Genomic DNA, 15,613 nt, shown 5'->3' with positions numbered 1-15,613 from the left:
CACAGCGCGCGTGCGCAGAGCCACGGCTCCGCCCCTCCATATCGCGCCCCTTCTATCTGGTCCCGCCCACATATCTTCTAGTCCCGCCCACCTCTCCGCTGGCCCCGCCCACACCCCACCCCGCTGCCCCACGCGGCCGGAAGGAGGAGCGGCGCGGCGCGGCGTTCCGAGGGCTTTATGGTGCGGACGCGGCCGGGTTCCGCGAGCGCTGCGTGGGTGTTGCGGTGGCAGCTCCCTCCCTTCCTCCCTCCCTCTCCCGAATTGTTCCGTTGTTTCTCGTCGGTGCTGTCCGGCCCGGTCCATGGGCGCTAGGAGGGGCCGCCTCCGGCCGCGGCCCGCGCCGCCTGCTCGGGAACTCGGGCAGGATCGCTGAGGATGGAGGTGGAGATGCTCAGCTGCCGCAGGGAACTCAGGATGGCTGCGGGGAGACGCGGGGACGTCAGGGCCGGGCGGCAGCTCCCGGTCTCGCCGCAGCCTCGACACGGGCGGAGGGACCGAGCGGCCTCCGGCTTCCATCGGGAGCGGCGGGGCCGCACGGAGTCACGTACAGGGCCGAAGCGCCGGGAGGGAGCAGTGCTGCTCTAGCCAGGCCAGGGACGTCTGCGTGAGGCTTTCCATGCTGGTCGTGGACACCATGCCGTTGAAGGACTCAAAGAGGGGCCGGATGATTACGCTGAACTGTTGGAGTGGTTAAGGATAAGCATCGTGATGGCTGTGGTGCCCTGTCTGGTGTGAATAGCCCTCTCCTGCCTGCAGTGCAGCTGTGCTGGGTGCCCTGTGCAGCTCGGCGGGCTCTAGGGTGGCAGCGGTGGCAGCAGCCAGGAAGGGGCTCTTGGAGCCCCACCTGTTGCTTCCAAGCCAGGAACCACAGTGTGTGGGGAACCAGGGCCAGAACGGCACAGTCCATGTTGCAGCCAGGGCTGCCCCAGTGCAGGACAGCTCTTCTAAACAAGGCCTAGAGTCAACTCCTGCCATGTCCTCTGCAGGTGCCTGAGAGCAGGGTGCAGCACCCAACACGTGTGCTTCCCTGGGTGCACCCAGCACTGGGGGATGGTGACTGCGTGTGCATTAATCCCCAGCAGGTGCCTCCACCATATCCATATCCTGGAATCCTCTTCAGTACCCGCACTGTACTGTGGAAGGAACCCCACTGCTCTCCAAAAACCTGTGTCAGGGTCGGCTTGCTACTGTTTGTGCATGTTCCGCCTGCACCTCTATCCTCAGGCAGTTTGCAGACATCATGGTCTCTTCAGACTTGGCTACAATGTGTGTAATCCCTGTTTATGGAGAAGATGGCCCAGCCTTCTGACCTCCTTGGGAAACATTCCTTCCCCCTCCATCCTTCCAACATGCAAAAACTTGTATCCAGTTTAATCCCCATTTTCCAGGGTGTGCCACGCTGGCCACCCAAGTGAAACCATCATTTTCACAGAATGGCCAGGGTTGGAAGGGACCTCAAGAATCATTAATCTCCAACCCCCCTGCCACACGCAGGGCCACCAAACTCCCCATTTAATACCAGACCAGGCTACCCAGAGCCCCATCCAACCTGGCCTTGAACACCTCCAGGGAGGGGGCATCCACAGCCTCTCTGGGCAGCTGTTCCAGCACCTCACCACTCTCTCTGTAAAGAATTTCCCCCTGACATCCAACCTAAATCTCCCCTCCCTCAACTTAAAACCATTTCCCCTTGTCCTGCTGTTATCTACCCTTTCAAAGAGTTGATTCCCCTCCTGTTTGTAGGCTCCCTTTAGGTACTGAAGGTTGCAATGAGGTCACCTCGCAGCCTTCTTTTCTCCAGGCTGAACAAGCCCAGCTCCCTCAGCCTGTCTTTGTAGGGGAGGTGCTCCAGTCCCCTGATCATCTTCATGGCCCTCCTCTGGACCCTCTCCAACAGCTGTCTTTTTTGTAGTGGGCTTTTTTTCCTGGGTTTGTGTCTGATCCTTTCCCAATCTCTAACTGAGGATTACTGCGCCTCAACACAAGTTATTGGGAGCAATTGCCTGCATAGCAATGCTAAGCTCAGCTCCGCTAGTGACTCCCCTGCTCCCCAAGGACTGGCCATTTATTCCTACTCTGGCTGCTCTCTTGTAACAGAAGTTTCTTCTAAGCATGTCCCCTTCACAAGTTTCTTCTAAGCATGATCTGAGCATGTCCCCTTCACATGTTGCCCACAGAGTCTCTTGAGCAGAGGGATCCCACACAGAGCAGGAGGAGAGAGTGGACCTGGTGTATGGTGGAAGGGGCAGTGAGAAGCACATGTTGGCCCAAAGGATACGATCCAGAACTTCCAGTTGTGCAGTGTGGAGGAGCGCACATAGCTGTCAAACATGATGCGCATCTGGTCGAAGCGCTGGCGCGTGATGGGCACCCCAGTGGCTGGCAGCTGCTCCTGGCACAGGCTGTGGGGCACAAACAGTGCAGTGGGGCCACGGATACAAGGCTGTGGGGCACACGGCAGCTGCCCCACATGGGAAGAGGACCCCAGTGTGTAGCAGGGCTCAGTAGCTCTGCATGTCTCAAGAAGGCAGCATCTTGTTCTCAGGGCAGCACGTCACACACAGCACCGCTTTTTGAGCATTGTCCCACAACAGGAACGCAGATAAACAGATTCTAGGCAATGCTCAGAAGAGATGCTGCAGCCTGCTGCCCCTGGCACTGCCATCTGCCCTGCCTGGCTGTGCTGACGCAGGCAGCAGCTCCCTGCTACCCCCCCGAGCCATGCCTCCCTACTTGATCGAGCTGTTGAGCTCCTCAATCTGCTCCCGCAGCCGCTGCGCCTCATCCTGGAGGGCCGCCCGTTCCTGCTGCAGTTTGCAGATGTACTCAGCAGTCTTCTGCAGGGTGGTGGCCTTGCTGACCTGCAGGGTAGCAGAGGTGGGATGGCGCAGGGAGCTCCTGGGACAGGTAGGGCACAAGGGGCCATGTGCTCCATTGCTGAGCCTTAGCACCCAGCTGCAGGCCCTAGGTACAACGCCGTGCCCAGGACTATGTCATCACCGAGTGACGTCCCGTGTCCCTGCATGCCCAGCACCAGCCCATGCAGCGCTATGTGCTCACCTTAATGCTGGGCTGGGCACTCAGTGTGCTCACCAGGCTGTGCAGTGTGTCAAAGCCCAGCTTGATGTTGAAACGTCTCTTCTGCTCAGCAGAGATGTGTGTGATGCGCCGGCTCTCCATCTGCAGGCAGCAGAGATGGCCTTGGGCCTCTCCCTGCATTGGAGACAGGCTGGCCCCAAGTATGCATCAAGGGTGGGGGTGAATGTGGGGTCAGCAGGAAGGGGATTCACATGGAGAAGCTGCCCCTGTAAGAGGCAGCACTCGCTCCCACTATACCTTGCTGGAGTCAGGCCTGCCCCGACGGGATGGGGGGTGGTGCAGGGAAATGGTGGTACCGGGTGGTAGAGCAGCTCCTGGGGACACCTGGCCAGGCTTGGGCCAGTCACTGCCTGGGGGATGAGAGGGGGTGCGCTGAGGAGAGTGCGAGCACCGCAGCACTGCCCTGGCTCTGGGACAGCCAACCCCCCAGCTGATGGCCCTGTGTCTGACCACATCTCATTGCCCCGTATCATCCCAAATCACTTGCGTTTTTACAAGAAATGGGAGCGTTTCGGACATGAAATTTTAAATTTCCAGCAGCGTGGAAAACACCTGGAGACAGTCCTGAGGGCTGTGGTTTACAGCACCCAACTGGAAGTGGAAATGAGCAGGGAGCTTCTGCCCCAGTCTGGTTTCTGTGGGTGAAAGCAGGATGCTTCCGGCCTTAAAACCAAGCTCTGGTTTTCAAAACCACATTCTGACATTTTGCTACATTTTGTCTTTTCCTGTTTATGGTTTTGCCCCTCTGAGAAGGAGCCAGACCAAAGGTTGGCGCCTTCCCCAGCAGAAAGAAATCACTGTCATTCAGGTGGGTAATTAAAAGCAGTAGGAATGAAAAATAAATTGAACTTTCTCAGGAAAAAAACCAACTGTGTTTGGTTCAAGCTCCCTGCAGGATATGAGGCATTGCGGGCACCCAGACTCACCACAGACTGATGTTGGGGAGAGCCGCTCCACCTTGGGGACCCGCAGCGGCCCTGGTGCAGCACCTGCCTGCATCACAGGCACCTCCTGCGAAGGGCTGGAGCCAGGAGACAGCACCGAGCTTGGCTGGGCCATTCTGGGCAGGAAGACAGCAGGAACATCGGGGACACTGCTCTGCTGCAGAGAGAAGGCAGAGGGAAGCAGGAAGGAGACTGTGGCCAGCACCCCTATGTGTGGCAGGTTTACAGAGCCCCTTTAGTTACTCAAAATCCGCAGTGGGACTGGGGAGGGAGCCCCACAGGGTCCTAAGGTGAGGTCTCTCCCTGCTCTGCCAGTTCTCTAACTGGGGCTGACTCCCACCCGGCCTCACTCTGAGCCCCCCAGCACCCTGGCCATAAGCCCCAAGTACATCAAACTCTCTTTTGCAAAGGGCTTCACACAGTGCTGCTTTCTCTCCACTCTCCTTGTTCCCCAGCAACAGGAAGGCAATTCCCAGCCAAAAGGAGCAGTCCCCAACCTGGAGATAGGTGGGTGCTTACCGGAGAGGCTGGGGACGCAGGCATGAGTGCAGGGCCTTGCACTTGTGGGGCATCGAAGGCTGGCTCCTGCTTGGCTGTGAGAAGTCAGAGAGCAGAAGGGCATTTCTGCATCGGGCTGTCAGTGCTTTGGTGACATTTTCTTGCTCCATGGCCGTGCCAGCCCTGAGCACCAGCCCATCTGTCCATCTGCCCTGGGGAAGGCTGTGACAGCTGCAGGAAGCAGCCCACCCGCTCCCAGCACCCCCGAGCACCCCTGCTTACCTCCAGATCACCCCAACACTGCCACCCTCAATTCCCCAGCTGCCCCTCACCTGTGGCCAGGAGCTGAGTCAGGCAGGCATTGGACACTGTCAGGTGTGGAGTCACAGGGGGACCTGGCGGCCTCTTTGCCTTGGTGCTGCTGGCCTTCATCTTCGGCCGCTCACCCGAGGTCGGCCCTTTTGGGGTAGCAAACCTGGGCCCAGGTGGCGCGGCGGGGGGCAGGTGCTGGGGTGTGGCTGGGCTGGGGTACCCTAGGGGCACCACGTCCATGGCGTAGCCCAGGCCCGGGGTGTGCTGGGCAAAGCACGGCACGGACAGCGGGGATGCAGGGTGGGCGAGGAGCGAGGGGCTGGGCGAGGTGGTGAAGGGGAACTTGGAGTGGGGTGCGGAGGCAGGAGAAAATGGCGGCTGTGAGCCCAGTAACGGTGCGCCGGGGGCCTGGCTGGGGGCGGTGTAAGGGAGGCTGAGTGGCTCTGTGCCGAGGCACTTGCTGGGGAAACCATACTGCAGCAAGGGCTTGGGTTTGAGCTGGGGGCTGAGGCAGCCAGGCACAGCGGTGAGGGGCTCGGGGGCCAGCGGCGGCTGCTCAGGGCCAAAGAAGGCACCGTGGAGGCTGAGCTGGGTGGCGTCACCGGGCTGCGGGGGACACGGCTGTGTCAGGAGGGGTGGCTCGGGCACTGGCGGCCATGGGTCATGGGCCAGGGTCCCGCTCACCTGGAGGAGAGGGCTGGGTGGGAGCGGGGTATCGGGGTTGGCAGGCACGGTCCCTCCACTGCCATAGAGGGGCTCAAAGCAGGGCGGCTCCTGATAGCCCAGCGACATCTGCGCAGGCAGCGGCCGATGGCTGATGAAAATATCTGTGGGGTGAAGCAGAGAGATGGTGATGGGTGGTGGGGGCCTGGGGAGTGCTTCTGCCCCTGGAAAGGGGGATGCAAGGCTGGAGCACGCTGGAGGAAGCTGCACGCTGTGTCCGGGACTGGCAGGGATTTGCTGGCCTCACGTTCACCTGGCAGGGCCGGACCAGCTCCTGGCTGTGCGGGCAGATTTGGTGCCCTGGTTGTGAAACATCAGAGCTTCACATGGTGGGAGGGAAGAGGCAGCTCACGCGCTCAGCCCAGCCTTGCCATGCACACTGGGACAGGAAAACCCGCCCAGGAACACCACCCAGGGGTGGAGACCCCGTCCCCAACACCCAGCTGAGACCGCACACTCTGGCTGCTGTCAGGGGTCCAGACTCTCCCTGCACCCCCACAGCCAGCCCTGAGCAGTGCAGTAACTCAGCCCCTGTGCTGTGGGGCAGTACAGAGCTGGCTTCGGGCAGATGTAGGGCAGCCCTGTGGGTCGCACTGTCCTGGAGCCGCAGGGGACGGTCCCACTGGAGTTGGGGCAAGCGTCTGCCTCCCAGCCCCAGTGCTGCTGTGCGTGCTGCCTGTGGCTAACCACATCCCATGGCCTTCCCGAAGCTGAGCCCCGTGACCCAGCCACGACTCCCTCTCCCTTCCTGTCTCCTTCCCACAGCCCCGATGCTTCCGCAGGCCCAGATGCTGTGGCACGGAGTGCTGCCTGCTGCCTGGGGCATCACCTCCCCACTGAAACACGCTTTGCAGGCACATCACCCCACACAGCTCTGCTCGGTGATGGGGCCCGTCAGCACCGTGCCAGCACTGTTTCACTGCCACCAGGAAGGCTTTCCCTGGTGAAGGTGACTGGGGAGGATAGGGCTGCTGGCCATGCATTTCCCTGTAAGATAGAGTGGGAGTGATGGGTGGATTTGCAGGCAGCCAGCTGACAGCCTCTGGCACGGGGTCTGCATCCAAGCAGCTGCTCCAGCTCATGAGCATTCACACCTCCGTTGTGTGTGCTCCGGTGCAGGCCCTGGCCCTCGCTGCCCTGAGCCCATCTGGGCTGCTCCTGCCCATCCAATATGCCCCTGGTGCCAAACATGCTGCGGGGGCTCCTCCAGGCTCTGGCTCAGGCTCCCGTGCTTGGGGTGCCCTGGCTGGGAGAGCCAAAGCCTCTGGGCCTGACAACTTTTTGAATCTACACCTGAGGAACAAATGTGCCTCCAGAGGGAAATGTCATGACCATCCCAGCAGTGCCACACAGCACGCTGCACCTGCCCTGCTCAGCCCTGACACGGCCCCTTCCCTCCCAGCCCTGCACACAGCGGCTGCAGCCCATGTGCCCCGGCTGGGAATGGTGTTCAGCTCCATACCCCTCACAGGGATGGGCAGCAGCGCTGCCACCCTGCTTCTTCCAGCCCACGGCTACAGGCAGTCGGCTGCTGTCTCCACAAGCACTCCCGTGCTCGTAATGGCCTCCAAGGCACTCAGAGCCTCCCAGCTCCACCATCTTCCAGCGCAGCAGTTCATCCTCCTCCTCAGAGCTGAACTCTGCCTGCTCCCAGTCCCACCCAGACTAGTGCTGGGATACAGTGAACGCTCAGAGTACCACAGAGCCACAGCTGCCCTCCAGGGCTGATCCTTGGTGTGCACAGGGGCACAACCAGGCATGGTTGCAGCCCAATGGGGTGCAGCACCTGGCCCCACACTGCCCCCAGCCTTCATCTGTGCCCATGCTGTGCCATCCCCTGTGCACACCATGCCATCTCCTGCTGCCAACACTGAAGCTGTGCATGCATTTAGGGTGTTTCTGATGCCCAGCTCTGCAGATTCGATTCCTCTTGTGTCGCTTGCTGTGCTGCCACAGTGGGTGGTGGATGCTGCCTGGCACAACAGCTGGCAGCCCCCTGCCCTGCACCTTGCCCATCCCTTCCCCACCCTGCAGCTCTCATCTATGCTCCTCTCCACTCACACTGTCCTGACCCACTGCCAAGCTGTGCAGTGCGGCCAGGGCATGATGCCACCTGGGGGATGAGAGCCCATGTGGTAAGCACACCGTGCCTCCAGTGTTCTGCTCCAATACCGGGCTGCCCTCCAAAGAGACCCCTGTTACAGAGCCTGCTCTCAAGGCTGTGGGACACTCCATTGTTGGCCCTTGGCTCTGGGAGAGCACAGCAGTGCCATGGGGTCATGCCACCCCGTCAGCCTGGCCCCAGGGCCCCAGTGAGAAGTGCAGGTCCTACCTGGAGCGCAGTGCCAGCAGCACTCAGGCACCGGGCTGGGCTGCTCCCTCGCCTCTGCCATCAGGACTTCTCCATCCGCCCCACACTGTGCTCTGGCACCCACTGAGGACACGACGTGGTTCCTCATTTAGGGATTGGTTTGTGCTTGCTGACTGACAGGCACCGAGCACGGTGACGGTCCCCAGACACAGTAATGGCCCCGTGACCCTACAGGAGCCCTGAGCCCCCGCTCTGCCCTGCTGGCCTTGTTTGTGAGGCACAGACCCAGGCCCTGTGTACACTGCCAGCAAAAGTGGCCGCATGGGCATCACTCAGGGCTGAGGCATTTCAGCTCTGGCACACAGCGCCCAGCGTTTGGCAGCAGCCCTCCTCCTGAGAAGGGGCTCTCCATCCTCTCACCCCACAGCCCTGTGGCCACAGCTGCAACCCTGCACAACCCACACCTCCACTGTGATCGTGCATCAGGGTGCCGAGGCTCCATCCCAGGCAGCACCCTGGGGAAAATGCACATAGAAATACATTGCTTTGGATGGGCACCACGGTGCCACGTGCCATTCCCTGCTGGGCGCCAGGCTGTGCCACGCCATTTCCACGCCAGCAGCACCAGAGGGAATGTTGCCCACGGACAGAGATACTGGGTCTGTGTCACTGTCAGGAGGTGCTGCTTCAGGGGTCAGCACAGCCTTCCAGCACCACACAGGATATGCGAGGGGAAGGACACTTCTCAGGTGTCATTCTGACCCCTTTGCGGTTTGCTCATGGCTCAGCCCACAGGGCCGTGTAGGGGCAAAAAGTTGTGAAGGCTGCACCCCTGGGCTTCCCACCTTGGCACAGCAGCCTGCCCCACGGCTGCCCTGCTCCCCACCAGCATCTGGTCTTGCATCAGCCGGCGGCTGTGTGGTGCAAGGGCCTGTGCTTCCTCCAGCAGAGGGAAGTGGGAGGTGGAGGCGGCTGCAGCACAGCAGGAGTCTTGGGCAGGCTGTGTGCAGGGCATGGACATGTTCCAAGGGCTCCCGAGGCCTGGTGTTGCCTGAGGCCGCTTGCGGGGTCCCACCCTGCAAAGTGTGCCCATGCCACCAGCTCCAGCATATCTGAGGCCTCCAATGTGGCATACACCAGCAGTGCCTGGCCCTGGTGCAGCCCGTGGGTACACTGCACAGCACACATGTGACAAGGACACATCCTGACTGACTCTACAGCACTCATGGACACCGCACTGCTCCAGCAGAGTGTCCTGTGTCACAGGCAGGTCCTGGTAGTAGCACTGTGGGAGGAGGTGCTGCCAGGATGGCCTGCTTGCCCTCTGCTTGCCCCTCAGCAGCCCTCTGCCTGTCCTGGACACCAGTGCCACTTGGTTTTCAAGGCCAACCTGGCAGAGACCATGATCCATCCTCAGAGGATGTAGCACAGCCCATCGTGGGGTCTCAGCAGCTCTGCACGGGGCCACCAGCAAGAGAGCAGTGAGGATATGAACAGTGGCAGAGAACCTGCTCCCTAGAGGTTTCCTCCGTCTGTGGGGATAACTGTCCTCTGTCTACAGCCAAGCCCAGGTAGCTTCACAGTCCTGACGTGTCCTTCTGTTTGCAAAAGCCCCTTTCCATGGCTCCCAGCCCCTTCCCATCCCTCTGCTGCCCTTGCATGCTGCTTTGCCCATGACAGCAGATGTGCTTTCTGGCTCTGCGGCAGCCCCTGCTGCTGCCAGGCCAGCTCAGCTCTGTGTTGGGCTGCAAGGTGTGCAGAGCTGCACAGATGTGGTGCTGCACCCAGGCTAGCTCTTACCTGATATCTCCATGGTATCATCCAAGCTGGGCTGCAGAGGTGCCAGGTCTGGCTGGATCATGTCAGCATTCCCGATATACACTGGAAGAAGACAGAACTGCAATGTTAAGGTGCTGCATTCCCAGTTCCCCACCTCAGGGCTGGCACTGCTGACCTCACCAACAGCCATCCCAGCACCAAGCCTCATCCTCCGTGGCTGCACCCTGCCCCACAGCACAGCTTAGGGACACAACCTCTGAGGATATCCCATTCCCACCATTCTGCCCAGCAGCATCTCTGGAGCCTTGTTCAGGGCCCAGAAACCTCTGGGCAAGGCTGTAGCTTTTGGTGAGAAGCCAAGAGGTAGCAACGTGCCATGAGTGAGCTGTTTGCCTGCTCCTCCTCCTCTTCCAGGAAGAGCGTGGCTCCATGGGGGTCACCTACCGTCCTCGGGGAGCTCCTGGTGGGCGCTGGGCATCTGTGTCATGGTGAAGAGGGTGTCAGAGATGTCCGAGAGGAATGTGTCCAAGTCAAAGTGCTGCCTACCCCCCGGCTCCTCCTCCTCGTCCCCCAGCAGCATGGGCACCACGTTGCAGAAGAGCTGGTTGCACCATTTCTCCGTTGGTCTCCAGGCATCCTCGTCCTGCATGTGATGGTGCAAAGGAGCCGGTAGGCACTTTTTGCAGGCAGCCTGAGGCCTCCAGCTTGGCTCGCTGGTGCTCCTAAAGAGCCATTCAGCACCCCAGGTGCATCCCACAGCCATCGTGGTCATCGCCAACAATGGCTTTCACCTGCCCTTCTCCCAAGCTGCCCTGTGCAGGGACGCACACCGCATCCCATCGTCCCTGCCTGCCCTTCCCCAGCAGACTCACCTGCTTCGGGCTGGAGAGCTCTCCCTCCCGGCTGGACTTTCGGAGCTGGAAGGAGAAGAAAGCCTGGATCGGTCCACAGCAGGGATGGGCGCAGGGCAGAGCTGGGCAGGGTGAGGGAGCAGCAGGCCATGTGCTCCTGCCCGTCGGTCACCTCCTGGCAGCCCGCAGGACCGTGCTGCCTGCTCTGGCTCTGGCCCGGGCTGCCACTGCTTCACATCTGCTCTCAGCGCTCAGGGTGCAGTGGTGCAGGGCTGCGCCCCGGCCTTTTCAAGATGAGTGAGGGTGGAGGCTGGCACCACGCTCCACCCCGTGTGGCGGGCAGCCAAGGCTGGTGCCACCTAAACCACCACTAGATTATCGCGGCCGAGGGTGACACCGGGGTGACACCGGGACACCAGGCCTTGTTACACGTGCTGCCTGGCTGAGCTGTGGCTGCCAGCGAATCCCAGCCCAGCTCGGGCCCCGCAGCGAGTCCTGCTCGTCCCACTGCAGCACGTGCACTGCAGGTGCACTGCCAAGCCCAGCCTTGGCTGAGCAGCACACCGGGCAGAGCCAGCCCGATCCGGGCTGCCAGAGCGCGCGGCGGCACTGTGCGTGGCCGGGGATGGGGCCACCAAAACCCCTCCACCATCACCGTGGGGATAACCATCAGCTCCATTTTGGGCACGCAGATGTACCGCACCACCACCGGGAGCAGCAGGGGCAGAGCCACTCACCCGCTTCTTGTAGTAGGTCCTCCACTTGTGGTACTCCCTCATCACCACCTCGATGCGCCGTTTCCAGTAGTTGCCCTCCAGCACCACGGCCTGGAGGGGCAATACTGGGGCTCACGGCCGTACAGCACCCCAGGGGCGACCCCCAGCCCCACACCTGCAGCTGGCCCATGCCTGCCCCAGGCACCCTGCAGCCAGGACTGCTGTCCTCAGGACACATCACCAACACTTTCTCCCTCAAACTGCACTGCTGAACACAGCAAGCGAGGATGGGAGTTCTGCTGCTAGCGGTGTCCTCAGCTCCTCACTGAGCCCCCTGCACCCACTCCCAGCCCTGGGTGCCATGAGAGCCCATGCTCTACCTCTGGTTTGCGGTGCTCATCAGCTTCTGACCCCTCCAGAGGGGTGATGAAACCACAGACAGGGTTCTTCCTCTGCTCCACATCTGCTCAGGGGAAAACACAGTTGGCTTCGTCTGCAGCTCCCTCCCTGCGCAGGGGAGGGTACCCATGTGTCTGGGTGCTGGTATGGTGGGCTGCCTGCAGGGCTGGGCACCCACTGTGCCATTGCAGGGTAGCCAGGTGCTCAGCAGGAGGAGCAGGCTCTGGCCCTGTACTCACACTGGATGTACCACGCTCTCCAGATGGCATTGTTGAGGCGGATTTTATCCCGGCAAAGCAGCCGCTGCCCCTTGAAATTCTTCCACTTTGGTGACACCAGCTTCCCACTGCAACACCGAGTAGAGGAGGAGCTGAAGGGGACCATGCTGGGACCCCCAGCACAACCCCAATCTGGGAGCTTTGCTGATCCTGCAAGGCCTCCAGAGCCCCTGGGATAACAGCATGGCAGGCAGAGAGATTGCCCAAGTCTGCAGATGTGGCTCCGAGGTGGGAATCCCCAGCTGCAGGATTCCTGACCTTCCCCAGGTGATGCTGGCTGCTCCCACGGCTGTACCAAAGCTGCTCCTGATGGGCAGCATCCGCACATGGAGCGCTATGCATGCACTCCTCCCCAGTCAAAAGGTTGTCCCTTAATGATCTCTGTGCTGCTCTGGATCCCACTGACCCCTGTGCATGCAGGGAGGAAATGAGGTCACGGCTGGGCTTGGTAGGCGTGCCATATCCCATGCAACATCTCTGGAGCACTCAGCAGGTGACAGCAGGGTGTCCTCAGAGAGCTCAGTACTGCTATTGCTTGGCCTCATATCTGCAGTGTTTCTGTCAGGGCTCCCCCACTGCTGCTGCCAAGACCCTGGGGCATCCTGTCCCTCAGCTCTGCAGAGCAAAGTGGCTTATTTGGCCGCTCTCCCTGCTACAGGCAGATACTGAGCAGAGACCCCTGTGGTTCCCCAATTGCTGATGTAGGAACACATCTGGGGGCCAGAGCTCTTGCCCGCAGGAAGGACAGGGAGAGATGCTGTGCCCAGCCCTGGGGCCCAGGAAGGACCCCGTCCCCACCACTCTGGCCTGCAGAGGGTTAAGGCCCTATCTCTGTGCTGGCCACTCTGCTATCAGCAGGGATTTTGAACTTTCCCCGTGGCACAAGACAAACAGCATGGCGTTGCCAAGCAGAGGAGCCAATGGAAAGGACGGTTTTCCCCGGCACGTGGCCAGCTCCTGCTGGTCAAGGCTACCAGCCACACTCCTTTCTGGTGCTGCCCATGCCGCCCACTGCCTTAAAGGAGCAGCCCAAGCCCACAGCCCCGGCCCTGCACTGCAGCAGGGTGTGTGGCCCTGCATGGGGCTGGTGAGGCTGCAGTGTGCTGCGGGACCTGGGGATGGGAAGGAGATGCCTCTGGGCCTCGCCACAACCTGCTTTCTTCTCCCGTTAATGAGAATCTCTCCATTCTGTTTTGGAGCTTATCAGGCTGATCTTTGCACACTGGTTTGCCTTGAAGGAGGCCCCACCCTTTACTGAAATTCTGCCCAGAGGAGATGGATGTGAACGCTGCACTGAGCCACAAGAGGATTGGGATGCAGCAGCACCTTGGCACAGTACAGGTGTCCTGTTGCCCTGCAGGGATGAGATCACGAACCCCACCACCAGCTGTGAGCACAGAGCTCAGCCTGTGCCCAGCCCTGGCCCTGCAGCCAGCAGCTCCTGTCTGCTCTGTGATACATTCAGCCTGCCCAGAAGTTCAAGTGTTGCACCCCACTGTGCGGTAAAATACGTATTTTGCTCCCTGTCCACGCCAAGAGGAGGGGGAAGGAATGAGTTGGTGCATGAAGGAAACGGGCTGCAGCAGGGGGAGAAGACCAAGGGACAGCCCTCCTTGCTGACATGAGCCCCCTGGCCTTCCCACCACATGGGAGCAGCGGGCAGCAGCAGCAGAGCCCCTCCTTGTTCTCTGGCAGGAGGGACAGTGCCAGCCCCGGGTAGGCTGAAAAGTGACCTTTTCTCAGTCCTTAGCCTCCAAAGGAGGCAGAACCTGAGCTCTGATTGGTACGACTCTCTTTTTAGGGTACTGGAAAGCTGCAGAACATTATGTCTGTGAGATGGAGAGGGGTAGCATGGAAGGACAGAAAGGCATCCACAAAAGGGAAGAACCAAGGGTGAATTTGGGTACAGTCTATAGGCAAAATTTCCCTGGCTGGATTCCACTACCCACAGCTACTCTTAATCCAGGGCCAACCAAAAGCTGCTCCCATGGATGCTGAACAAGGCAGCCAGGAGATGCTGCTGATGTTCCAGGCTCTGGGATGGCCAACAAGTGTGCCATTAACACTTTGTAGCTGTTGTGAATCCTCCTCGCCGAGGGCTGCCATTAACTTCAGCTACAGCTTGGCACAGTGATGGCCCTGGGGCTGTCATGCTCACAGCGCAGGATGGAAAATAAGCCCAGGAGGGGCCAGAAGACACCTAAAGGGATGGAGCCATGTCTGCAGCACGAGCTTTGGGCAGCATACAGCTCCTGTCTGCTCCACGCCCCAGCCACTTGCACCTGCTGCTCTCTTTTCTGCCCCAGAAGCTCTGGAGCTCAGGGGCACATGAAGGCAATGCAGGCATCTCCAGCCCCATGCAGCAAGTAGGGCAAGTGTGGGGCTGGGACAGCAAAGGGAAGTGGGGCTACCCTGTGCATCAGTGCCACCCATGTGTGGCACCCAAGGTGACTCAGCTGGTAACATCTTGGCTGTCACCCTGGTGACACGAAGAGTGACCATGGGCTGCATCACCCAGTGCTGAAGCCCACCTCGTTCCTGCAGAGCTCTGGTCTCACCAGCTCCTGAGGGTGACCTCACCATGCACCATGCCAGAGGGAGGCCAGCAACTGAATGAGACCCGGTGTGGGACCAGGAGATGGGCAGAACTTCCTGCCTGTTTTGCTCAGGTTTTGTTTTCACAAGGCATCAATAGGAGATTGCCATCCCAGGTTTTCACTGGGACCTTTTGGGAAAGCTGTGCCAACAGTTTTGCTGTGAGGTCTAGAGAGTGCTCTGGACTAAGAGCCTTAGGGTCTTGGTGAAAGAGGGGATGTGGTCCAAGGTCATGGGCCCAGGCATTAATACACAAGAAGCAGGAGCTTGGTGTCACCAAGCTGTGGGATGGCAGGTCTCTGTCCCCATGGGCCTGGGTGATCTGTGTGACCGGAGGAACAACGCAGTCACTCATCTGATTTTGCTGGAGAAAAGGGGAGAAGCTTTCAGGAGGCCCTGAGCAAAGCACTGTGCAGCTATCCCGTCCAGAGCGCTGGAGCAACGCTATGACAAGTGGGAACAGCTTTGGGATGGACGGCCAAAGGCCGAGAGCTGCAGGCAATGACGACAGCTCCCCTGGAGGAGAGCGGGTAAAATGTGCCAAGACAGGAAGAAATTCCCAGCTGGCTCCATGAGAGCTGCCCCAGCACCAGCTCCTTCCCCCTGAAACCTCCCAGGACGGCATTTTGTGAGCAGACATCACATCACAGCCCAACAGAAGACAAGACGGGGATGCCATCGATCAGTTTGCACTTAGCAGTTAGCAACGGGGCAATCAGCAGGGCCGGGGCAGCGCGGCCTTACAGGTGGGCCTCCAAAGAGCCAGGGATCAGCGAGTCGCCCTGGAACTCACCTGTACTCCAGGCTCATGCACTCGAAGAGCCGCGTCAGGGTCGGGTCAATGCTCCGCGGATCGGCCGCAGAGGGCTCGGCGCGGCGCTGACGCCGGTGGGGCAGCGCGTCGCGATGCGGGGATGACACCATGAAGTGGCCGCTATGGATCACCTGCGAGGGGTTCTGCAGCCCGGCGCCGGGCCCCGCACCGCCCGCGGTCGCATCTTCGGAATCAGAGTCAAAGTCAGAGTCGGGGCACGGTCCGACCGGGGGCTGCGCGAAGGGGCTCGGCAGCCCCAGCTGAGCCTGAGCCATCGCCCGGCGCCGTCACACC

General features: G+C 60.5%; 1 protein-coding gene across 6 annotated transcripts; it reads right to left on the bottom strand.

The window, feature by feature from the left end:
- Positions 1–135: 135 nt before the first annotated feature.
- MLXIPL (MLX interacting protein like) lies at positions 136–15,607 on the bottom strand. 6 transcript variants are annotated; one of them, XM_010721849.3, is made up of 17 exons: positions 15,299–15,607; positions 11,872–11,978; positions 11,614–11,696; positions 11,255–11,344; positions 10,539–10,583; positions 10,111–10,309; positions 9,688–9,768; positions 5,538–5,680; positions 4,874–5,459; positions 4,563–4,636; positions 4,026–4,200; positions 3,337–3,449; positions 3,061–3,213; positions 2,734–2,861; positions 2,279–2,402; positions 549–678; positions 137–418 (listed from the first exon to the last, which is right to left on the bottom strand). In XM_010721849.3, the coding sequence occupies exons 1-17, from the start codon at positions 15,592–15,594 to the stop codon at positions 309–311; spliced, it is 2,637 nt and encodes an 878-aa protein (XP_010720151.1). In that variant the 5' UTR covers positions 15,595–15,607; the 3' UTR covers positions 137–308. The 6 variants fall into 6 exon arrangements, with proteins under 6 accessions (XP_010720150.1, XP_010720151.1, XP_010720148.1 ...); XM_010721850.3 differs by having other exon boundaries at positions 138–418; positions 3,061–3,180; XM_010721848.3 differs by having other exon boundaries at positions 136–418; positions 3,094–3,213; positions 4,874–5,680.
- Positions 15,608–15,613: the final 6 nt, after the last annotated feature.

This window comes from Meleagris gallopavo, chromosome 21 (assembly GCF_000146605.3).
Source record: "Meleagris gallopavo isolate NT-WF06-2002-E0010 breed Aviagen turkey brand Nicholas breeding stock chromosome 21, Turkey_5.1, whole genome shotgun sequence".
Lineage (NCBI taxonomy): Eukaryota > Metazoa > Chordata > Aves > Galliformes > Phasianidae > Meleagris > Meleagris gallopavo.
Note: the sequence above shows the minus strand (reverse complement) of the source record. Positions and strands in the feature narration are given on the sequence as shown.

Bases quoted from the DNA above. Each gene is read 5' to 3' on its own strand.
- MLXIPL (XM_010721846.3), bottom strand. From the start codon at position 15,594: ATGGCTCAGGCTCAGCTGGGGCTGCCGAGCCCCTTCGCGCAGCCCCCG. The intron at 4,637-4,873 runs GTGAGGGGCAGC...GACTTCTCACAG, and splicing joins GACTCAGCTCCTGGCCACAG to CCAAGCAGGAGCCAGCCTTC. The intron at 679-2,278 runs GTATCCTTTGGG...CCACTCCAACAG, and splicing joins ACAACTGGAAGTTCTGGATC to TTCAGCGTAATCATCCGGCC.